Source organism: Ambystoma mexicanum, chromosome 2q (genome assembly GCF_040938575.1).
Source record: "Ambystoma mexicanum isolate Mex_15411 chromosome 2q, UKY_AmexF1_1, whole genome shotgun sequence".
Classification (NCBI taxonomy): domain Eukaryota; kingdom Metazoa; phylum Chordata; class Amphibia; order Caudata; family Ambystomatidae; genus Ambystoma; species Ambystoma mexicanum.
In genome coordinates, this window is record NC_090924.1 from 1,428,660,849 (window position 1) to 1,428,686,498 (window position 25,650).

The 25,650-nt window shown below is 44.1% G+C and overlaps 2 protein-coding genes and 1 pseudogene across 3 annotated transcripts in view; 1 reads left to right on the forward strand and 2 right to left on the reverse strand.

Moving 5' to 3' along the window:
• The window catches only part of VAMP7 (vesicle associated membrane protein 7), a 208,680-nt gene extending 198,016 nt beyond the window's left edge, over positions 1-10,664 (reverse strand). For both annotated transcript variants that reach the window (XM_069648954.1, XM_069648955.1), the window contains exon 1: positions 10,456-10,664. The gene's annotated coding sequence lies outside the window, so the exon portion shown is untranslated. The remainder of the gene's footprint in view (positions 1-10,455) is intronic.
• A 132-nt stretch (positions 10,665-10,796) lies between these two features.
• Positions 10,797-25,650, forward strand: part of LOC138570225 (DNA-directed RNA polymerases I and III subunit RPAC2-like) — a 61,917-nt gene continuing 47,063 nt past the window's right edge. The window contains exons 1-3 of the mRNA XM_069648957.1: positions 10,797-10,953; positions 17,535-17,632; positions 18,075-18,151. Of these exons, the coding sequence (XP_069505058.1) occupies positions 10,822-10,953; positions 17,535-17,632; positions 18,075-18,151 (307 nt within the window). The 5' untranslated portion in view covers positions 10,797-10,821. The remainder of the gene's footprint in view (positions 10,954-17,534; positions 17,633-18,074; positions 18,152-25,650) is intronic.
• On the reverse strand, positions 23,296-25,158 carry LOC138570349 (eIF5-mimic protein 2-like; annotated as a pseudogene).

Here is a 25,650-nt window from a genome sequence, read left to right on the forward strand (position 1 = left end):
CAGATGGAATGGATGGAGTGGATGGACACATGCGGAGCGAGTGGATGGAACGAATGGCGTGGATGCATGTCGAATGATTGAAAGATATGTACAAAGAATTGACGAATGCAAAGGATAGAATGGTCAGAATATGTGTATATGGAACTTTTAGATGGGGTGGATGGAATAGACTGAGTATATGGGCTCGTTCGATGGAACAGATGGAGTAGACTGGATTGAATAGATCGATGGGGCGGATGGAGGGAATGGATAAAATATATGGAATTAATTAAATGATTGGAATAGGTAAGAGTGGATGAGGTGGATGGATGGGGTGTGTGAAATGGATGGAGTGGATGAGATGGATAGAGTAGATGCAATGAAGGGAGTGCATAGAGTAGAGGGAGTGGATACAGTAGAGGGAGTGAATGCAATGAATGGATTGGATATGGTGCATGGAGTGCATGGAATGGATGAGGTGGGTGGAATGGATGGTATTGGTGTAATAGATGAAACGGATGGAATTGTTTTAATTGATGAAATGGATAGAATAGATGGAATGCATGAAATTGATAGAGTGGACGGAATAGATGGATTGAATGAAATGGATAGTGTGGATGGAATAGATGAGATGGAGGGAACTGATGTAATGGATCAAATGGATAGAGTATATGGAATAGATGGACAGGGTGGATAGAATGGATGGATTTTGTGGAGGGATGATTGGACAGATTAGATGGAATTGATGGCATGGTGGAATGGAAGAATAAGATTGAGAGGATAAAATGGATGGAAATGAATGCAATTAATGTAGTACTCAAAACTGTGAACATTAGTCTGCACCAGACCATGACAGGATTGTGAGCGTTAGCCTGAGTCGCTTCTGGGTGCAGATGCGAATTTTGGCATGTCCCACACTTGGGTGGAGCTGTGGACATTGGCCTGAGTCACACCTGGATAGAAATATTAATGTAAATGTTAACACGTGTATCACTGTGTACCATGCCTTCCTGTTCCCATGCTGCGCTATATATCCGTATCCACCCCCCCCCACGTGTCGCTGTAAGCCCAGTCCCCTGTCTGTGTCCGTGTGTCGCTACGTTCCCCGCCATCCTGTTCATGTGCCTGGTCCCGGGCGCTTTAAAGATAATCATCATATCACTCTACACCATCATTCAACTAGAATATGGCTATACCCCCAATTAATTCAGCCTAGCTCTTCACATACGAATACTACCCCACAAACACCTCATCACCCTAATAAAACGCAGCTAGCCCAGAGCATTCCAGCCTAGTCGCTCGCATATGCGTTCTTCAGGCCTAATGCAGCCAGAGCCCAGTCTGGGTGTCTGCACACATCCAACTGATATCTCCAGCACCACACCTAACGCTAGGATGCAGCTACCACCAGGCAATTACATCAGCTGCGCCCTACAACACTATCTCTCTATACTGACCAGAACTACGGCTCCCAAGGGTGTTCAACCTACCAGCGCTTTGGAGGTCATACCAATGATATATAGAGCGCTACATAAATGCCAAGTAACATAACTCTACATATTGCTCCAATAGGTTTCCTTAACAGGCCCACTAGACATGGCCACACCACTAGGTTTCTTTTCTACACACTAGCCACAGCCTTTGGCCAGGACCAGTGGCTACAGATTTCGTAGTGATCCCTTGACATGCTGCCCCAATAGGTGTTGTTGGGACCCACTTCGGCAGGGTCCACTTTCCATATTGCACCATTAGGTTTATTACAGTAACGCAATAGCCATAGAAACACCCATTACCCCCAACCCACTGCATTCTACTTTGTCTTAATCTCATTTAAAACATTTTTTTTTTAAATAAACAAAATATTTTTAAAAAACCATTCCCCCCAACGCTTAGTATAACACAGATAATAGTAATGTACTACAAATAACCCTGGTTAGCTGTAAAATAACCCTGGATATTCACCTGAGTCACTTCATTTTCGATCCAGTTTTCAACTAATACCACGATTATTCCTGCTATAACCCAAACCCAGTTTATGCATAAATGTTAGCACTCTGAAATTGGTGCCAAGCTCTGCAATTTCACATGGTGTCCCCTTTCCCCTCCTGTAGCCTGATGCCATTACACCCTTGTCCTCCTCCAAACACCATTTTCCCCACTTTTTGTATTTGGCCAACCCAGGTTACACCCACAATAACCCCGGCCATCTCTCACATTAACAAATTCTCCATGTAGGGCTGTTTATTCAGTCATCTAAAAATCAAGATATTCAATGACAGTCACCAGTCATCCAACCTTCAACTATTCTTCATGGAACCCTCCCGTGGTCATCAGGTTATAGTGAAAGTTCCATGATATGTCAGATGTTCCATTCTGCATTAGTCCGTTTGCCTCTGAGCGGGATGATCAGGATATATATTTTGCTCATCACATTTTAAAGTGGGAGTATTTTACTACCTATATTTTCTAAGTTGGGAGTAAAATGATTAGTGGGTACAATTTAAGTCAATTCCCAATGGGAATATTTTATAACCAAGTAAAAGTTGTCTTAAAAATTCAAAAATAGGTTTACTTCTGATCACGCAGTAATAATAGTACTTTCTTCCTGTGGTATTATGTGCACTACTGGTCCAAACATATCCATGGAGCTGTGAGAGTGAAAGCAGGGGCACGTGGTCCTATGTGCCTGGCTCCTATTTTTATTTGTTGGGAGTATTTTTATTCCCCCATTTTTATTTGGGGGAGGTGGGGAGTATTTGCCTATTTTTAGGATGTAAAATTGTCTGATACACCCCTTATCTGTAAGGAGAAATTACACAGTCACGGTAGTTATGGTTAAGTTGCTAATCCCATAGGAAGAGAAATTTTTGGGTGGCTTATAACTTTGCTCCCTCTGGACGAATCCTCACCAAACTTTTTTTGCAAAGTTTGGTGAGATTTAGTCCAGGGGGGCAAAGTTACACGGGGGGGTTGGGGGGTATCCCAAAATTTCTTTTCCCATAGACATAATGGGAAAAAAAAAAAAACTTTGCTCACGCCTACAGCCCAAACCGATGGACGGATTTTCACCAAATTTGCGGCAGGAGCGATGTCTAGGTCCGGAAAACGTGCTTTTGTTAATTTGGTGTAAATCCGTCCAGTAGTTTTTTTTTTTTTTAAATGACCAAAACGTGAAGCTAAAAAAAAAAAAAAAAAAAAAAAAAAAATATATATATATATATATAGTGATATCTATGTCCGCTCTGCGGACTCAATTCCCTGTTCGGTCCATGGACTGGCCTCAGATTGGCCAGAAAATGTGTGGACTTTTGCGTGCTCCGCGGACATCGGGACGTGCCCGCTGATTGGCTGGTGGGAAAGCATAAAAAGCGTCGGTTTACCTGATGCACCCGCCATCTTGGATTCGCAGACTTTTTTGGGGTCTGCGGACAGTGCAGTAAAAACATTTTTTTAAAAAGCAGCATTTCATTTGTCAAACTCAAACAATCTCTGGGGATGAGGATTGGATATGGCCATAAGATGACAAAAAACGGTTTTCACCCCCCGAAAGGACATCTGTACCTATTTCTGCATTACAGGGTTGGGGGAAAGCAGTTTTTGGATGGCTTATAACTTTTGCACCATCCAATGAAACTGCATGTCATTTTGCAATTTTATTCTAGAACTAATCCTGAATGGTTTTGCAAAGTTTTGTGGGATTCTGTCAAGAGGGGGCGAAATTAGAGGGGGGGCGGGGTCGCAACATTTTTAGATGGCATAATGTTGTTGCTATTTGACGAATGTGGACAAAAGTTTTGAGAAAGATTATAGACCTAACCTTCAATGTTTGGTGTAAAGACTGAATGGATTTTGTCAAGTGGGGGCCAAGTTACTTGACTATTGTATGTACATACATTTTGACACTTAAAAAAAAACATCGGCAGATTTCGAGCAAACTCATGAGGAGCATTGACAAGGACATTAAAGCATGGTTTTGCAAATGTGCCCGTATTTTCTTTTTCTTACAAGTGTAATGTAGGTACAAAAAAATAGTCATATACCTTTGGTGACTGAGGTATAGCCTGTGGCCGTGGGCAGTAGCCAGCCATGACCCAGACAATCTGGCTACTGGCCATGACCGCTCTGGACAAAAAATGGTGTTAAAGTGGCTGTGTCTACCTGGGACCGGCTATGTGGTAAAGTTATTTGAAGGTAGGATAGGTTTGAAAGGGGAAAAAAGTTTGTGGCAATACGTTCATAGGGTTTTGCAGGCTGCCATGGCAAGGGAAGAGGGGCCATGTACGGAGCCCTGCCTTCTCTTTCCATGTTGGCTGTCTTGTAAAAGGATTTTCCTTCCTACAGCGGGACACCATTCTGGATGAATCATCTCCGATAAATCACAGTACACACACATTCCTTTAATTTAGAACTGTGCCCCACGTTCATGCTGGTCTGGACCAAATCTGCATTTTATCACTCAATTAACCGACAATATCTTGTGGAGAGTGTCCATGAAATTTTCATTTTTAAAAGTAACCCACAGCACAGCTTGCCACGAGAAACATATCACGTTTTCTCTTTTTCACTGCATTTTAAGTGTTTTTCCTTTTGTTTCCTGTGTGATCTGGCAGTCCATTTATTTGTTCCGCCTTTTGTTTCCTTGCTATATGGGAAAGGAAAAATTGTGCGCCCAGGAACCTGTGCATGATGCCGTTACAGGAAATCCCCAACCACTTCCAGCAGAGGTGCCGCAACAGAGTGGAGCTCCCACCCGCTCCCTTGCGCATGTCTGGACATCTTTGTGAGGTCATACGCCAACCAGTTCCTTGCTCCTGCCTGCGGCCCCCTCCCTCTCCAGGAGCACTGCAACAATGTGTAGCCCTGACCAAAGTTGTCACCCCCTCATCCTCTGCTGGAGGCATTGCTGCCTCCCCTCTACTGACCTGTTGCTGCCCACCTTCAACCCCAAAGACATCGACCTCCGGTGTGGCAGAAAATCTGCTCACACGACAGCTCACAGGGGGACCCCATTCCTTGCGTCTCTTTTTGCAGGTTACTTCCCCCTTCAGTTTCCCTTCCCAGCTCTTTGAGGATGGATGATGGCAATTTTTGGGGATGGCGAGTTGTCTACCATGAGCTGTTTTTTCCCCACTGCACCTTTCCTTATTTGTTTTAGGTTTGTCAAGGCGGGGCTGAGCCATGGCAGATCAAGCCAGGGTGCTGCCTGCCTGGGCCCCCCACCACCCCACAGTGTAAAGAGGAAGACAACCCACAGTGTAAAGAGGAAGACAACCCAACACATGAACAGTAAAGAATAAATCCAAAAGGTCAAATAATCACTGCACCCCTTTGCAAGAGAAACAAGGTTCATTACAAGGCATAAAATAAGCAGTGTTGCATAGCAATTTTCTATACAAAATTGTAGGTTTGATAAATTGACTAGCTATTTAAATGACCCTGTCAAAGAGGGCACTCACCCTGCATGTCTCCCTTACCTTCAAGGCTCTCTCCTCCCGCTTTTCTCCGTTCACTGTACAAAGGGGTGATGGGGAGAGTGCAGCAGTAATCAATTCCTCGGTTACTGCCAAAGGCCCGTGTGGGAATGCTGGCCAACAAAGTACTTGCATTTTCAAATAATAATTGCAAACCACAATCAGGATGATACTTTTATTAAGCCAACTATATCCTGTTTGGCAACGACCAGTGTATGTTAACTGTGTTTTTGTTAAGACAGTCCTGCAATTCCATTCTTAAAATAAAATAGGTTTTTATATAATGCATAATTACAGTATTTCTACTGTAAAAACTGCATTGACTTGTTTTTCTGTAAAGTTTAGGTTAGTATGTCTAAATCATAAAGTGTCAAGTATAATTCTTTTTGTTGGGTAAGGTGCATCTATGGACGAGTGTACACGTTTGAAAATGTTCATCACCCCATGGCCAAATGCTTTTAATGGCAAATCTACTTATCTTGCCTGCTGATTGCATACAACCGGTGCTCAATCCATGAGCTAAAATTGCAAATTCCTTTAACTCCATCTCATCTCACCGTTGCTTTATGCCAGCTACCTGAAAAGGAGATGGCTGCAAATTACAATATTTAAACAAGTTTGCTAATTCTCTGCCTGCTACACAATCCACTAAGCTTAGTACTTTCCTCTTGCATAGTGAATTCACAAATCGAACTAGATGTTTATGCAAAGTAGTGATCAATAGTGCCATTCAGTCTGTTATCTACAGCAAAGTAGTGATCAATAGTTCCATTCAGTCTGTTATCTACAGCTCTACTCAATACCATACACTGTAGTTTGTCCCCAGAACTCGCTTTGCTCTAGGATTATGAGGGAGAGAACTGGTCAATTCGGAGGCCGGGATCACAAGCAAAATCTACAAGTAGCTGTTTGCATTTCAGCTGGGACCACTGCGCCTCTGCCCAGCATTCACCCTGTAATAGTCTCCACTGAAGTGCCACACGGCAACCCCGATACCCACTCGCCTGCACACCTCCTGGCTCCTCTCCATGTCTTGGAAATAGTTATGTCCGAACTGAGAAATACGTTACATTTCTTTTAAGGGGAGCATACATTATGCAAGTCCTAGTACACTTAGAGAAAATCAGCACCTCAAATTGCAGCTCGGAGTGCTTATAGTGATAAATACTACTTTCATAGGTGCGCAGGGCTAGAATGATGGGCTGCGGCTCCCTATCTCGGGCTTGAGTACCGTTGGCCACCCTACCCTCCCCCGAAAATGGTATTTTAATAAAAGAAAAATTAAAAATCGAGACAGGCAGGGGCCATCTTGACCACCCAAAGTTGACAATAACCATGCCTGCCACAACACCATATCATGTACTTAGTCTCCAGCTAGGACTTCCTTTACTTCCTTTAACAGTGTAAACCTTTTGGTTTATGACCTTTCTGAACTTCTTACACAGCAAATGATGGGTCAGCATAGATTCTTGCACTGAAAACTGTTTTCAGAGCCTTTTCTATATGAAAACTATTTGTGTCCATTCATGCAGCTAATTCTTTACATTTTAAAGACACGCATCTCACTAAAAGCTTATTTCAGCAGTGCACAAAGCGTATTGTTGCGCATTTTGTGTCTTTGGTACACAAATTCTGTTGATATTAAAAATACGAGTGCAAAGTTGCTAACCAAATAAGTTTGTTTGCTAATCAAGAAAGGTGTAATTCTGCTAATCAATTTTTAAAAATGTATGCCTTGCATTACATGCAAAAAGGTCTCAGGCGGTCCCAAACTTCCCAAGAAGTTACAGGTTAGAGGAAAAAAAAGAAAACACACATAAGTGACAGTGTTCCCACCCTTGTTGGCCACCGCCTATATTCCCTGGACCGATAAACCACCATTTCCCTAGACACGTGGCCCACTACATCGTCTTTATTGAATCCAGGTACAGTATTGGTTGCTCGAACATACTGGTACATTAATAAATAGTGACCGTCACGTGATGTGCAGCTCTCTAATCCAGACACGTTCGAAATGAACTGGCGAGGCCAACTCTACTTTGAGTAGACAATAGTTGCACGCCTTCCCTTGTACCAACATCACCTCAGCTCCCCTTATCCCAAATCATGGAACGTTCCATACACAGTTCCCCCTCATCTCCTTCAAACCCCAGATGCCCAGTAATGATGTGACAAGGGCATTGTAAGCCAAATGGAATGACCGTTCTTGGGCGAGTGCAGTAGTGCTCCAAATCTTTGCCTTGCCCATTGGCATCACAAACCTATGTTCTATTCTCATGCATTTGTCTTTTAAAGGGTGCATCCCTTCCGGCTCTCCACACAGTAAACATTACGTTCCCACCATGTCCAGGCCCTCCAGCTGGATACAACTGGCATTTATCTGTGCACTGCAGGCTGCCCCTGGCTTCTCTCCTGGGGAACGGAAAAGGGATTTGTTTTAGGAACTGACCTAAACAGAGCCATAGCTCCACATCAGGGCCTGCATTCTATTTTGTTCATCGTGTACTAGGCCTTAACATTCCAATATGGAGACACTTCTGCCATGCTAACACACGGACCTTGCTTCCCCCAGTACCTTTCTAACTCCATCATCCACCTGTTTCAGCTCTTTCCGCACACCTCACTAAAAAAAAAAAAAAACATACTTTAAATACAACAGCTAAACATAGTGCCTATAATACTGCCCCATCTAGAACCTCTGCAACCGCAACATTAATCCGTTAGTTGCTCCTTCTGTGTTGCTATATGTGGGTATAGTTAGGGGTCAGAAATGGGAGGCGTACACAAAGTTGTAATGTTTTCAACATCAGACATAATACAAGGGTTCGATAAAGGCCTTTCTGTCCCTATCCGAGAGAGTTTCCCTACCTAAGAAACCTATTTAATAGTTTTTTATAAACACGCCCAATACCATACCCGAGTTTGGTTTCTAAGCACGGATCCGGTATTCGAACCTCTGTTGCTCCGAGTGGTCTTGCTTCCAAAACCAGCGTGTGCACAGATCAGCCTGTGTCTCATCAAAATTATACTAATCATCCTTGTGTCCAAAAGGTATCTGACTTTCTCACACTATAAATGAACAATTAAAAAGGTGTGCAGTGTGTAAGTATATAAAAAGAAATCAAATATGAAAATCCAACAAATAGTCTCAGAATCCAGGGTCTGGTTTCTCTTCCTGTGGATCATTTAAGGTAGGATAGCAAGAGTATCTCTCTCAAACAATCAGCCTTCAGGAGTAGATAAAATGTTCCTTTCCCACAATACTTAGCTCAGGATGGTAAAAAGTGCCTTCTTTAATAACGTTGTAGATCTCCTGGTGTACACTCCTGACAGGTATCTTTGCCACAAAGTATTTTCCTTTCATATGGTTTACCAGGTATACTCCCCTGCCAGGAATCCCCTTCTAGGTATTGCAGATCCCTGGTATATTCTCCAGCCAGGCATCTTTTCTCAAAAGGACTAGCTGACTGATGGCTTCTTTCACCGGGACTTCCCACAACGTTCACAATGGTACTAACCGTTTTCTCCTTTAGCTGCAGGTACTACTTGTTGCAACTTCTCCCATATGACATCTCATATTTGGAGACTGGCTTTCTTCATTAGCCTTACTTTTTCCAATTTTCCCCAAATTGACTTCCGTTATAAGGAGAGTTGCACACATTTTGCCTTGAAACTTCTTCCTTAATGCTTATTTGCCAAGGATAACAATTTCTCCAGTTTTACCTATATTGATCTCTCTCAGACAAGAATCGGTATAAATTCTGACATTTGAATTTGTTTGGTCAGTATTAAAAAGATGCATTTTTCCAAATGCTTGTCAACACGCTCCAGGGTTCCCAACACATGTTCAGACTCACCAGTGTTTGCTGGCAAATCTGGACTGTTGCACACTGTGGCAGTGAAGCTGCTGCTCCTGATGGCTTCCCTGACACATCTGGGTCAAGCGCTGGGTCCGTGTGTAGGTGACATTGAAGGGTTTTCGCTGGACTTCATTGCCAACAGCCTTGCCGTTGCTGCTGACCCTCCACCGGTCTCTCTGAAGAAGCAGCAGCACCTTTCTCGTCTCCCATCTCTCCGCGTAGGTGTGCGGCCAAGCGGGTGCTTGTAAGCATCTGCTTCTTCCAACAAGTTAGAGGCTTTATGTGGCAAGCAGTCTATGAAGCACCTACAAAATAGCACTAAGCAATGTGACACTGGCTTGTCACCCTGAGTGGGACACCAACAAAAAAAAAAATTAAACACACCCACAGCAATGAAAGCCACTTCTTTGGATTGTCCCGTGATGGGGACACGCCAAGCAAGGCTCATTTTTTAGGCCACACCCCCTCATTACACTAGTACTCCAGCTCATGCCCTCAACTGACACATTCAGAACATGCACACTTGAGCACTCATTTTCCTGAGCTGCCAGTCACACCATGCTCCAGCGTTCAGAGATGGCCAGCAGGACAAGTACACATTCACACTGCATAAAACTGGGGCTTCAGGCAGGCAGCAGCACACCGGGTGGTTCAGCTTATACGTTCACTGCTGGTTCTGCTGCCATGTGTTAACAAAAAAGCATTCACAAAGCATGTGTGTGCGGGGACCTGGGGCTACGCCAGGCTGAGGCCACACGAACGCATGTGCCCCATGATCGCTTCATGTCGCAATCTGCCTCCCTGAAGAGAGCCACCTCATGACTTCTGTCTCCGGTGGCCCTGTGCTCTGCATCAGCTTAGAGGAGGGGGAGGGGGGGCTGGGGGGGCAGATACTGCAGACCCCCTGTGCACTCATAGGAGTGTGTGTGTGTGTGAGGGGAAGACTGGGAGATACCCGTCTTCAGAGTCCTCCAGCGGCGGCCCCGCTGTACCCGTCTTTCCCCTGCTGGCTGTACCAAGGTGCACGCTCTGTCCCCCGAGTACCCGCCCCGGGGGCCCCGAGGCCGCGGGTACAGCCGGTCTAGGGAGGCAATGACTAGGTCACTTGGGGTATCCAAGCTTCCTGTCTGGACGCCGGACAGTACCTGTGTCAGTGGCTCTGCTCCTTCAGGCACCGTGCTCCCCGCCTCCGAGGGGCACCTGGAATCTTCTTTCCCACCCAACGGTCGGGCCTGTCCCCAGTCAGTCCGGGGCTCCTCTCTCGGACTCCCCGTTCCTCTACTCCGAACCTCAGAGCTTGGCTACTTCCGTGACATGTGACCCAAAACCCCAGAGTCGCCGGGAAATGAAGTCCACCTGTCACCTGACAAGCATGGGACAAAGCTGACGTCGTTACGCACGCCAGGCGGCGTTCCAGCGGAGGAGGGAACGCGTTACGTGCGCGCCGTACTGCGTGACACCACCGAGAAAGTACGTCGCCCGCGGGCGCGCCGCACTGCGTTCCAGTGCCAATGGTGTTGCGGTTCAACAGAGTACTGACGTCACAGGCGTGCGACAGGCTTCACTGCATAGCAGGGCTGACAGACTCACAGTGTCACACTGAAGACTGCAGCATGGCGGAGACTAAGCCGGTTCTGGAAATGGTGAGGCTCGATAAAGTGCACACAGTCCACAGTGTTCGGAAGCGCACCGCTGCGCGTCTGTCCTTCATGGACACACCTGCGCTGTGTGATAGAAACTGTTGCACAGACAAGGGAAATGAGAGCAGTCTTGGGGACCAATACAACTTTCCCAAAGTAACGCTTTAAGCACAAAGTCAACAGAAAACGGTTGCATTTTTACCGTTACGAATCTGCTGCAGTTGTGTACTTCATGTCGTCTTGCTTCCAAGGCGAGCACGTTGCCCCTGAGCTATCCTCCCGAGACTGTACCATCTTCTTTGTAATTCACTTGCATCTTTCTGTTTGCGCTGCACTTATGCCATTTTGTAACTAGGTTTTCAAGTATCCTTGTATCTGTTGCGCCCAGTTACCTAAGGGTTCGATGCTCATTACCAAATAAACAAGCAAACAAACAAACATTAGGAATCTGAAAGAAATAATGCAACCATGGAAACTTAATATGTTATGTTAAAGGTATTTATATAGCGCACCGTCCCCAACAGAGTGGGTCCCCAGGCACTCTGGCAGATCTGTAAACAAGAAGGAAGTGGGTAGGTTAGTCGGGTGGAGGTGGAATAGGAGAGTGGGTGAAGTCGTGTGCTTTTGCCGGCTTCAGTTTGGTATACACTGTGCGCTGAGCTTTGGTGCGGGTATCGGACCATGCGAGACCACGTGTGCTGTAAGTGTTGTTTGTTAGTTGTTGATGCAGCCTGGTGAAGTGTGTGCGGTTTGCTCGGCGAGAAATGAGTGTGTGAATTTTTAAGTGGGTTGGGTATGTAGAGATTTGAAAAAATGGGAGTTGGTGGGGTTTGTGTCCTGATTCTGATACATCTTCTTCCATTTGAGTTGTATTCGTGTGGGTGGGGTTATTGTTGATTTCCTTTAATGGCCATCTGACTGTTGTGTGTGATAGAGCGGGCGCTCCCAACTGTATCCTAATGAGCTTTGTATAATATGGTTGGGTCTATTTCTCCCCCTCTAGTGTTGGCGCTGGCGTTGGGTGGTCCCTATTTCCTTGCTATCTACCGTGACATGGGTCTGTTGGAGCATGAGTGTGGTTTAGGGCAAGGGCGCTATTAATGAGCATCCTAGTACTTTCGTCTTGGTCTGGCTATGTATTCGCTCTTTAGTGTCCTGCCTATTTCTCGGTAGGTTATCGTGGAGTGTCTTCCTAAGATTCTTTCCGTCTTGGTGGGGGTCTGGATCTGTGTCTTCATCAATCATTGTTTTAGTTGTGTGTGTGTGTGTGTGTGTGTGTGTCCATGGCTGGTCTTCTAGTTAAGAAGTGAAGAGCCAGGATTTGAGCAGTTTCCTGAATAGTAGATGGTTTCTTGTGTTTCATATGCTCTTTGGTAGGTCGTTCCATATTTTCAGTGCCTGGTGAGAGAAGGAAGATTCCTTCAAGTTTTCGTTTATTGTAGGGTTTTGGTTCCAGGCGCATATCGTTGCTTGATCTGAGTGCTCTTGTCGGTTGATGTAGTCATAGTTTATCTCTCAGGAATTCTGCGTATTGATTGTGTATTGCTCTGTGCGCGATGCACATTGTTTAGAATTTTATTTGTTGTTTTATTGGTAGCCAGTTTAGAGCTTTTAGTGCAGGAGTGATGTGTTCTCTTCGGGGTAGTTTGAGAAGCAGTCTGGCTGCCGCATTTTGTATGCGTTCTAGTTTTTTTTAGACGTCGTTCAGGTATGCCCAAGAATAGGCTGTTGGCCTAGTCTACTCTGGACATGATGAGCGATGATGGTGGTTGTTTTGTTGGTAAATGACAGGAACGGTAGGATCCTTTTTGCTGCTCGCAGGAGAACGCATTTCTCGAGTAGAGCGTTTACTTGTGGCTCTAGCGTAAGGTTGTTGTCCATCACAATCCCCAGGTTTTTTATGGTTGGCGATGGTGCTGGGATTGAACCAATTTACCTTGGGCAAGGAATGAGGTGGTTGTCTCCTCAGTTTTTTGTGATAATCATTATTTCTGTTTTGCCTGGGTTGATTTTGAGGTAGAGTTCATCCAGTCGAATATATCACGGATGCAGTTCTCTAGGGTTGTTATTTTCTTGAGTGTCTAGTATTTTGAAGATTATTTGTGTCTCGTCGGCTTAGTTGTAGCAGGTGAAGGCGTGACTTTTGATAGGGATAGGTTGATGTTGAATAATAATGTGGAGAAGGATGATCCTTGTGGTACTCCACATGTATAGTCTCTCTGGTTGGATTTGAAAGGTTTCATCCGTATGGTTTCCAATCTGTTTGTTAGGATTTATTTGATCCACAGTAGGGCAGTGTCTGTCATACTGGTCCTTCTAATCTCGTTATGAGGATGTCGTGATTGACTGTGTCGAATGCTGCGGATAGGTCTGGACGTATCAGGGCGGTACTGGTGTCTGAATCTGCGTTTGTTTTAAGGTCGTCCCATATTGCATGGAGATCTGATTCCGTTGCTCTCATTGGTCTGAAACCAACTTGTGACTTTTGATGATTTTGATTGATAGGGATAGTTAGATGTTGAATAATAACGTGGAGAAGGATGATCCTTGTGGTACTCCACATGTATAGTCTCTCTGGTTGGATTTGAAAGGTTTCCAATCTGTTTGTTAGGATTTATTTGATCCACAGTAGGGCAGTGTCTGTTATTCCTGGTCCTTCTAATCTCATTATGAGGATGTCGTGATTGACTGTGTCGAATGCTGCGGATAGGTCTAGACGTATCAGGGCGGTACTGGAGTCTGAATCTGCGTTTGTTTTAAGGTCGTCCCCTTATTGCATGGAGATCTGATTCCGTTCCTCTCATTGGTCTGAAACCAACTTGCGACTGGTCTAGTAGGCAGTGCTTTTCTACGAATTCTTGGGTTGTTTTGTATACGTACGTTTCGAGTAGCTTGGCTGTGTACGGGATGTTGGAGATGGGTCTGTAGTTGGAGAGGTCCTCTACAGTTCCCGCTGTGTCTTTGAGCAGTGGCCTGATGTACGCTGATTTTAAGGATTGTGGCACATTCCCTGTCGTGATTGAAAGGTTGAGTTCCTTGTTTAAGAGTTGATTTGTATATGCGCAGGGGTCCTCGGCTGAACCCGAGTTGTTGCTTTGAATTACCAGTTTGACGAAGGTTTCCACTGAAATGTCAGGAATGCTTTGTAGTTTGGATGTTCCTCATGAGGATAGGTGGGGTTCGAAGACTGGTCGGGTGGTCTGCTATGTATGGTACGTTGGATATTGATGATTTTGTTTTTGAAGTGGTCTGCTAGGTCCTTGCATAGTTTCGTTGACGCGATTGGCGTGTTGTTGCAACCCGTCGGATTTTTTTTAATTTCATTTATAATTTATAAGAGTTCTTTTTGGGTGTTTAGTGCATTGAGGATTCGATTGTTGTAGTGTATCCTCTTCTTTGCTTTTTGTATTTCCTTTTTGTATGCGTGGGTATGTTGCAGGAATATGGGCTTCTTTGCAGTGCCGTTTTTGGTTCTCCAGTCTTCCATTTTTCCTTTTCATCTCTTTTAGTAGCCTTCTCCTCCTGCCATTACCTGAAAGCAGGAATGCAAAGTAAGGCAAGCTTAAAAATTACCTTTTACATTTTCCATATTTTCTCTCGACGATTAAAGCTCCTTAACAAAGGATACTGTGATGCCCGCTTTGTTTTCCCAGGCATCCCGATGGGTAGTATGAAGGCAATGTTACATTCTGCATAAATACAAAACCTTCTTTATTTATGTGTGTCAAAAAAAGAACACACATTGGAAATTGGAGATGTTTTAAACTTTCATCTTGTAAAAGACTTCGATATTTATCTGGAGGTTTATTTGGCCTTTATGGTGAAGAATACCTAATGCCCCCTCAGTTGTTAACGTCTCTTTGTCAATGGTCAGTGGTGCTTGTTTTAAGGCCCCAGGTGGAGCCCTGTGCACTTTGCTGCATGAAGGGCAGTGCTCACAGACCTCATCAGATCTATGTGGTCACTGCGACGGCCGAAAACTCCGACTTTTTCTTTTTTTAACCCTTTCACCACATATATATGCGGGGGGAGACCCCCCATATTAATATCAGATTATAACTCCCCCCCCCCCATATATATATATAAGTAATGGAGGGGTTAAAAAGAAAGTAAGTCAGCATTTTCGGCTGTCGCAGTTCCCAGGTCGACATTTTTGTACGATTCCACATCATCTAAGGGAAAACAGCCACGCATTTTATTTCAGCCCCGACAAACCCAGAGGTTTCATGCTCTTCCCCAGAGAAGAGCATGAAAACCCAGAGGCTCCGAGGCAATTCCTGAGGTTTGGCAGGTCTGCCTTACACATCATGGCCCATTTCACTCCGCTCCTGGGTGGGTGATGTGGGTCAGAAGCGCTGTTATGAGTAGTACTAGGTGTAATGCTGATTACTAGTAGTGAGCTTATTAATTTGCTGTCCTTCAACCATGTCTCCAGGGGTCAAACATTCAAATTTAGTGGTTGCCACATTCACTTGTTGGGAGTATTGTTTTATAATTTGGGTAGGAGTGGAGTTACAATTGCGCTGCTCTTAGTTGTTGGTGTGGTGAGAGTGTAGCCAGAGTTTGAGGTCCACTGAGAAACCTATGGGTTTTGGTCCCAAAACCAGCAGGGCCGTTACGAGGGGTGGCAGGAGCGGCAAACCGCCTCGGGCCTCGTGCTTGCCAAGGCAGCATAGTGCACTGTGTTATTCACACAGGAGACTGTGCTGCCTGCTCTCAGCCCCTGCAATAACAGCAAAATAATGGGAGACGGCAGGGCTCGGCTGTGAGCTACACCGCCTCCCATTATTCAGCTGACCACGTAGACACTGAATGACGAGGGGACTTATTTTCTGTCAGTCAGTGAGTTCACATTGCGGTTGGGGAACACTGGGGAACACTGACTGATAGGAGAGTGCCTCTTCTGTCAGGCAGAGTGTCTACGTGCTGGATAGAAGGACTGGCCATCTGGTCCTCCTGTGGCTGCACAGTCACGTATGAAGTGTGCATGGGGAAAGGTAAGTGTTTTTTTATTTTAAATTAAATGTGTGTGTGTGTGTATATATATTTAAATGTGTATGTTGGTGGCAATGCTGTTGGGTTTTATGTATGTGCTCATGCAAGGAGTGGTGTGACTGGTGAATGAATGCATCCATGGGTGAAAGTGTTGTATGTGTGTGTGTGTGTGTGCTAGCCCCCACCCCTACATTTGGCAGCCCTACAATCTTTTTAGTTTGGGCCATTAGATGGCACTAAGTGCCACCAATAAGCCAAATCTATTGCATTAGAGTACAGTCAGATGGGGAGCAGTGGCATATGAGGAGGGACACAAAGTTTGTAGGCGTTGTTTGGTTATTTGCCCACTCATTGACTGCCCATGGCCATGCTAATCCCTATGGCAATTCTGTACCAGTCCCTGAACCCCCAAAAACCTCCTCAGGGGAACACGAAGGTCCAACTGGGGTCTTTCCTGTCTGATATCTTTTTCTCTACCTGTGGTGTCCCCCAGGGTTCTAACCTCTCCCACTGGCTGTTTAACCAGTATCTGGCACTTCTCACCCACCGCATCGCTGCTCTCTGCCCCAACTTTCAGTGCAATGCGGATGATACCCAGCTCATTTTCAGGCTACCCTCGGCCTCCTCTTCTCCTTCCCTCATCTCTGACTGTCTCTCTGCTATCCAGGAATGGTGTGCCGCCAACGACCTCTGCCTTAATGCCAGTAAGACAGAGATTCTACTCATCGGCACACCCACTCCCTCCTTCCCTGCAGCTCTCTGGCCGGCCTCTCTTGGCCCTCCTCCTGTTCCTACCTGCAAGGCAAAAAACCTCGGGGTCATCTTTGACTCCACACTCTCCTTCTCTCCTCACATTTCTGACGTTTCTCAGAAGTCACACTACCAACGCTATTATCTAGGGTGAGAGGCTAGTTACACAGCTTGACCTCGTGAGGGTCTTTTTGCTTGAAAAATATATTTTGAATCCACGTATGAATGGGCACTAGTGTTTTGCCTAAAGGCATCCACCATATTGTGGGCATCGCTGAAAATCTTTCTCCGCTGCACTTTGGTTGACCTTTGCTCTCCCTCCACCCCCCCCAATAGGTTTATATGTGATGCACCACCTAGACATTCAAATGTACAATAGTAGCTGGCATGTGAAACAATTGTGCAGATCAGGCAGAGCCCTAGGAAGCCCTACAGTAATGTAGCAGACTGAAGGTCCGAATGCTGCCCTTTTAGATGCAGTCCACTCTGTTCTGCCAGAGACTGCAAGCTAGGTGGACCGCAAATCTAAGATCACAAGGACTCGCCGGCATTGCCAAAGCCTCAAAAGGGTCTGGCTAGACGTTTAGCAACACCGGCTGTCTTCTGTGAAATGGATACAAGTCGAGATTAGTTGGGAGTCAAGAAGGAGATTGTTCTCGATGTGGGATTGAAGTTGCCGAGTACCCAGCCTCTTAAGTGTGTTGATTTAATAGGACATTATGGAAATTGGTCCTCGTGACAGAGTCGAATGACTCTGGTGAGCACCTTTTATTATACGCCGCAGTTCAATTGCAGCCACATTTCATTGTCTAATGATATATTTTTCCTTCCTTTGGTAGGTCCAGGCCAATGGGACGGATGACTCCTGTGTCACATTCGTGCTACACGAGGAGGATCACACGTTGGGGAACTCTCTGCGCTACATGATTATGAAGAAGTAAGTGTGGGGCAATGCAGCCAGTAGTTCATTGTGTCTCCCATCCATGGTCAATCCTAGGTGTATTATTCTTTTTGTGTTTGGGAGTTTGGAGGGAGAGTTGAACTCACTCCATCAGACACTGCGGGCAGACTCCTTTTAGCCAGTAGAAGGGCGTTTTGTGTGCCTGTGTGTCTTGAATCCAATAAAACGTCTGTCGCTTGTTTGGAATTGTTTAAGTGTTGGGTGCTATTGTTAGTGGTGGAGTTGTATTGGTACTGAAGGGGTAAAACTTCTTTCTATTACTTAGGCAGAAAGGCTTCCTCTGATACCCAGATGGATGCAGCCACCTATTCAGTGGACCTCTCTGAGGCAGTCACCATCTGTCAAATTGAGTCTTGCCTTCTCCCAGCTCAAGGTACTAAGAGCCATGTGTTGATTGACGTTTTCTTCTTCTTTCTAGCCCAGAGGTTGAGTTTTGTGGCTACTGTATCACGCACCCATCAGAAAGCAAAATCAACTTCCGCATCCAGACCAGAGGTATTGTTTCTGTGCATTTCTCCTGGCCTCCATTTTGTATGCATGTCTGGGCGACCTTGTCTAACACCAACACCCAAGGAAAACGTGAACACTCACTCCACATCTTAACAACCGACATCACCCACCGGATTGACTCGCACAACCAATCAAAAGACAACCTCCCTTTGCTCACACCCCTTTTTCGTACAGGACCCGGCATGCCAAGAGGCCATGCAAATGGCGTGCAATACTGTTTTGGGAGCATAAGATTGGATCTTAAATAGTTGCAGATATTTATCATCAAACATTTTAAATAAGATAGTATGCAAACTGTGCCATTGAAAATTGAAACTCAAAAATACAGGTCAGTGGCAAAAGTTAAAAAAACAGACCTATAAAAACACATTATTTGTGAAGAAATTCTGTTAAATGCGAGTTACAAATTAAGGATGGGAATCATTGAAAAACAACAACTTTCGTGCATCCCCCAATGACGCCGTTCTATTTTTTTGAGTGAATTTTACTCTTTTTTTTTTTAAGCAGAATATAATTGACACCTGTCCAGAATCACTCCTGTTGACCCGAAGAATACCATTAAATTGGGTGATAACATAGATTGACTTCCACATTAGATGGCTGCTAACATTTTGTCCATGCTACATGTGAAGTGCTACTTTACGCTGCTTTAAGCTCAAACAGATGTAATGCCACATATGTATATTTGTATGGCACAAGCTAGCCGGAGGCGTCAAGAGCTGATTGTAGCAGCTGGTCGTTTTCAGCGATCTACACTCCAGGCATAGAACACCGTTGGGCTAATTGGAACTAGCCAACCCCTCCACCCCACTGTAAAAGGCTAGGCTTTCGCTGAGAGGCCTTGCTTACCTTCAAATCTGTAAATAAACCAGGTTGTGGCTGCACGGCCAGCACCGTTACAAAGACTTGCAATTACTTTTGCTACACACATTCCTTTTTTTTTTATTAACCACACTTTCTTATGTGTGAGTGTGAATGTTTAGGCAATTGACACTGTGATGGGTGTTAATCTGGATTTCCAAACTCTGGACTGGTGGACAGACCCTAGTTATAGTGAACAGGGAGCTGTAGCCAAACTAATTAAAGCAGCATGGAGAGTGGTCAGGGCGAAGCCGCCAGAGAAAAGGAGTGAATATGGTCAGGGGTCCACAGTGAGTCCACACAATGAACAATCCAGGATTACACGAAGACAAGTAAGTATAGAAAAATACTATAACACTTATTTATGGCCAAAGACCCACTATGAAAATGACTAAGAATGGGTAATATTATCACACACTTATAGTAAAATACATATATACAATCACAGTGAGTTAGTGTAAAATGATCAGTTCACCGCCCTCCCCCACTACTTACCTGAAAGCGAAAGGGAGTAATTATATACAACACCAACAGTCCACAGGAATAACAACCTTAACTTGACAAGTCCAACCCTAAGTTGTTATGGTGCCTTGTGTCCAATAGTTCAGTGTTTCAAATGGTTTTAGGGAGTGGTAAAAAGTTAGGAGGAGGGTCCTGTGGATGTGAACAAGGTTTCAGAAGATGGATGAAGACGTTCACTGGTAAGTAAAACCCTTTTCTACCTTTTTAGGGGGCTTTAGACAACCAGGATTGCCAAAGGAAAAAGTTACAAAACTATTTAAACATTTACAAACTTTTAAAAGGTGGGTTATAGGGGTGCAGGTAAGTACCATTGTAACTTAAGACCCCACCCCACACCGCCCCATATTTGACTTTTGCAGGTCATTAGAGGGTCGCCTGAGGTAGATTTTTTCCATTTTGGTTCTGGTCAAAGAATCCCAGGAGCTGTGGGTGCAAGAAGAGTTCCAGTTGTGTCCAGGAGCTGCGTGCAACCTCTTCACGTGGAAATATTTACCAGGCCTCGGTGCAGTACTCTTCAGGATCCTCGACTACATGGGGGAAAGCCAGTTTCAGGGATGGTCACCGATGCACAGCGATAGCAGGTGTCACAGATGTCGCTGTTGAAGAAAGCCTCATATCTTGGGACTCTTGGATATTGGGGTGCCGAAATTACACAGAGGCTACTTACAGGACAAGCTAAAGACCCCTGAAGTTCTGAGTCAAAACGCAGAATGTCGTCACTTCTAGCACTTCTAGCACGGTAGGAGTTGGTCAGTCCACTGGATGGCCCAGGAAAGCTTCCGGGACTGCAGCAAAAGTTGGAAGCCAGGCTTCTCATGATTGGTCTGCCCGTCTTCCGAAGTCTTCACGGCTGTACAGAATACTTGGCTCCTCTTCAGATCTTTGGGGTATGGGCATAGGGCTCCTTCCTTTATCGAATAACTTGGGGAGCACAGAAACCCAGCCCAAACAATGGAAGATCTGCCCCTCACACACACACACACCACAGCAATGGTCCAATAAGGGACCAATGTTTGTGGAAACCATGCATACACTCCATACATACAGAAACCAGTTTGTGTATTGGGGACCAGCCAATCCCGACCCACTTCCTGGCTTCCAACATACATTCCATCCACTAGCCCATGAAACACACTGCTTGCCCGGGAAAGTGCATGACCACATAAACCTATTTCTCACCTGGCAAGGCAGGATGAAGGCTAATAGACAAAAGACCCAAAGAACAAGCGAAAAAACCGTGTGGCACGGCCATGTTGGGACACTAACCCCAGTTTAAAATAAAATATAGCAAAAAGCGTGAAAAAGTAACTGCTGCCACCAGCTTATCCTTGGGTAAGTTTAGAAATAACTTTAAAAAACTGTAGTCTAGGACGATACAAAAGTATCCCCATTGCACTACACAATGCCCAAAATAGATTACATGTAAAAATAATCAGGGAAACCTACGTTTCCCCAGTACTGACATTCTGAAGGACTAGTATGTTTCCCCATAACAAGTAAGCAGAAGGCCAGTGGAGTGAAGCTTTTATATGGAGAGTCAACATTATCCATAACAGCAAGCTGAACGTTTGTGACAAACGATCTCTAGATCCCCGGGGACCTTATTACTCCTATTCGTTTAGTGTGTGTCTTAACGTGCTGAAAGTACACTGGTGAAAAACTGTCTATTTTTCAGGCTTGCATTATTTTGCATTCTGGGACTAGTTTTCAATTTAGGGGGTGGAAAAGAGTGACAATGACGCTCTGTAGCCAACGTTTATCATCAACGATTTACTGTGTGTCAGTTGCTTTACTATGCAATATGTGCATTTTGCAAGTGAACTCTGTAAGACCGTATTATTGTAGTCCTTAAAAGCCAAAACTTAAATATTTATTCCAGGTAGTGCTCTGAATGTATGTGGTGAAGTACCTAAATGGCAGTGTGGTTTAAAATACCAGGTTCGTTGCTTAACCAAAGTGTGTGATCTGTGGTAAATTATTTAATCTTTGTTTATCTGCAAAACATTAACTCCTTGGAAGTAATTTAGTTCACTCGTATTTGGAAAAAAGAGATTCTTAAAATGGAGTAGATGTAATAATTTTAGCGACACGATGGTGGCCCCTCGTTAGAATGGCGGTTCCCCGGCGCACCGTCCATCCCATGCCACTTGATCTGACAGACCTCTAGTCTCACCAGTCAGTGCGCCAGAGACTCTGGTATAGGTGACTGGCAGATTATAACTCGCCTGATTGTCCTCTCTGTTGTCATTCACTGGGAGTGCATCCCACAGGAGAAGGAGTTCAACTCTTTGCTATGCCCAGTTCTGCTTTGTTATTATGTGTTGTATAGTACACCTGTCATTGTCACGGTTTTGAGCAGGAGGTTATTTTGTTGCCATGTAGATGTGCAAATCAGAAATGAAAGGCTTTCGGTTGTGTGTAAGTTTTAGATATGTTGTGAGTTGTCCAGTACTGTCCCTCCCGGTCGCTAATAAACATTTTTGTGTGGTTTTCTGTGGTGTCTGTCAGTTGTTTAGGGAGTGTGGAGAGTTGTGTTGGTTTATTTGTGGTGGGTTATAGTTGCGCTTAGGCAAATATAGTTTACAGACATGTCTTTGGGTGGTGTGCAAATTCCGTTTTGGAATTTTGTGTCAATGTGGTGGAAAGTACAATTATTTAGAAGTGGGTTATTGCTACCATACCTTGCCCAACAAACCAAACAATCACTTGGGACAACCTTTCTGACTTTAGAAACATCAGTTTGTCTTGTTTATTGGTATCCCTGCAAAACCTACTTGTTCCTGCCTGTGATGCTACATCAGGTGACGCCATGTCATGGCACACATTCGGGGTCTACAGTTTCTAGACATTTGTTGGCACCTCCCCTCAGGCTGCCCTCTGAAATCATGGTCACACTAACTGTACTGCCACTCGGTCTTAAATGTGATTATGGTACAATACAACTGCACATCCACAATGAACTAGCAACTGACCAAGTCAATCAACCACACAACACATCAGAACCAGAGCATTACCCTGCAGGCAGGTACCATTTTTAAGCATTTGCATTCCGTCTTCCAATCCCATCATGTTTTTGGGCATCAGTGGGGCTAATGTGCTGCTCCTATGTCTTTCCCCCTTCATCCATACCTTAGGGACATTTAATCCTTCGGGATGAGGCCGGAACAGTGTTTAGTCGTTTTTTATTTTATCCCCCAAAAAGCATATGTTGTTTTTTTCTGGTTATTTTGTTGGGGGGTTTTCTCATTTTGTTATGCTATGGCCTGCACATCCTCGTATGACACATGGTGACACCCGTGAGTACTACTTGCATTTATATTCCTGTCAAAATGTTCCTAACTTCCTTTCCTGTTCCAGCAGTTACCTCTGCCATTTATTTATTTATTTATTTAAATCGCTACTGTCCATAACAAATTTGCCAAATCATAAGTACTTGTACACTTTATTTATGTAGAAAACCTGTGGGGTAAAATGAATTTCTCATTTTGAAAGGCCTTAAATTACATTATTACAGTAGCAAATACAGGAGGGAGAATACAACTGAAGAGGGGAAATAATGAAACATCTGATTCAAATCTAGCGATCCTACTGCTACTTAAAACATGGTTTTAAAACGAAACCAGACTTTTTTTTTCACCACAGAAAAATAAAAATGTTCCATGAAAGCCCTTGTATCATGCTTGTTACAGCGGGTAGGATGTAAAAACCAGAAGGACACGCAATGAGACGAGATGCAACAGTTTTATCTACCGCCCCTGTGTTCGCTTACTGGGGACATGGTTTGAAAACTCAATATTCCTCTTCCGTGATTCTTCTTCGGCACTCTTTAGCCATTCTACAAACGTTTCCATCTGTTCCAGTAAGACACTCTTCCCTTTTGCAACATGTGCGTCTTTATACCACTTAAAAATGGGTTCCTCACTCAGAACTTCAGTTTGATTAAAAAAGCACCACCATTTTCTGGAAGGATTTCATAAAGTGAATGTTGTCATAACAGTATTCCTGAATCTTCAGCAGCAGAGTCCGTTCAGACTGACCTTGGGTAGTAAAGGCAGTAACGAGAGGGTTGTATTGCTTCAAATGCTTGATGGCTTGCTCCGTTACCAGCTCCTCCTTTTTGTTCCATTCCACAAGGCTCATAACACTGGTCCACATGATGCCTATGTTCAGAGATGCTGTTTTTTTTCATCTCCTCCTTTACGTACAAACTTATATCCTTAAGGGGTTCTCCATGTGACATTATTTCTGCAAGTTCTTTCTGAGGCTCTTTGCGAGCCCCAATGGTTTGCTGGTTTTGCACATAATCTGAAAGTTCTTTCAATCCAGCATCAGTGAAATATTTTGTGAAGTGTTCAACACTTTGCTTACTGACTGGAAAAAGTTCCTTACGAAATGGACTAAAGAAACATTGTCATGGGCAATGGGTATATACAAGGAGATGTCCCTGCAAAAGTTACTTGGAGACGAGGTAATGATCGACAAACCCCTGATTACCCATTTGCCTCAGAGAAATTAATGGACAGTTTAAGCAATCTTATCCTTGAATCTAAAGCAAGTGACCATGCCTTTCTCACCAGTTTCTATACGAAACTGGCCCCATTGCAATCAGACTGGAAGTGTAACAGATTCATATGTGAACCATGAATAATAAACTTTGAACAGATGCGAAGTCCCAAAGTCATCAAAATAACTAAATTTGGAAATCTTTGTGGCAGAGATATCGGGCTCTGAAAATGGAGGCTTCAGAAGATCCCATGCCTAGGATGCTGTTATAATGTCTAAAAAGAAGGCCCTGAAAAAAGTTTTTGGGACTTAGATTGGATCTTAACAACAGAAAAGGCAAGAACGTTCAAAATACAAAGATCCCGCCTATGGTCCCAGAGGCAGCTTGCGAGGTTATTTAAAACGATTCCCATGTCCGAAGCACAGCATGGACTTTGAATTCCATATGAACTGAACTTAATGTTAACAAAAGAACAGCTGGAAGTAAGGAAAGCATTACATTTAAGACACTACAATTGCAGGTTATGCAAAGGCCAGAAAGAGACCTCATTTCATTTACTATGCATTGTTCTAACCTACAACAATAAATGGTTGGGTAATTTCTTTTGCTAAATGCACAACAAGAACATTAGAGAACTGGTGGTTAGAACTGCTACATGGGGATTGGGTATCCCTAACACTTGCTCTTCTGGCCTTTTTGAAAGTTGTTTTTCAAAAAATACAGGAGAAGGGATAGCCTGTTCAAAACAGACTGAAATAACCTTGTGTATGTGCAGGTCTATCACCGCACTCATGTCTATTACTTGCTTCCATGGTTAGAATGTTATCTCTTAATCTGTATAATTTTATTTTTCAGTGTTTTTGTTTATGTTGATATGATAAAAGCTTAAGGTTTTCTAATGTAAAACCAAATGCTAATAAAAAATATAAAAATTTCTTAAGTCTATGGTCCATTCCAAGTTTACGAAGACTTCCAGCCACTGCATTTATGGCTTTTGAACTTTTATGAAAATCTGAGAGGAAACGGGCGGTGGGAAATAAACAAAGCCCTATACCTCTGCCTACATATGCCTGAGAAAAAAGGGGTAGCATCATGTGCTTCCTGCAGACCTGACTACATAGAAGCGAATCCCCATAATCTTTGCCTTTTGCTTTAGTCCATGTTAGGCAAGATTGTATGCAGTACCCTTTGGGAGACTACAGCAACCTTGTCCTCCTGGCAATAGGAACCCAACCCTTGGTATAAGACTGTACTACACAGGTTGGTAGTGTGGTTGAGCAGCCAGGCTTATATCAAGAGGGGTCTATGTAAACAGTAGGGTATTTTCACAGAGATTCACAGTGACAAGTATTCAAATAAACTCTTTCACTCAAGGCTGATTGATTAAACAATGATTAATTTAACAGTCAGTTGAATAAACCTTCTTCAGAAAGGGCAATATATAGGTAACACACAAATCCACTCCAAAATACTCACTCTTAGTTTCTCTAAATCAGCAAGTACCCATTTGGGATGACACACAGACACTTCCTGCACCCTCAGGTGACTTAAATAATTAGGACACTGTGGACTTTAACGTATTACTGGTACATCTAGA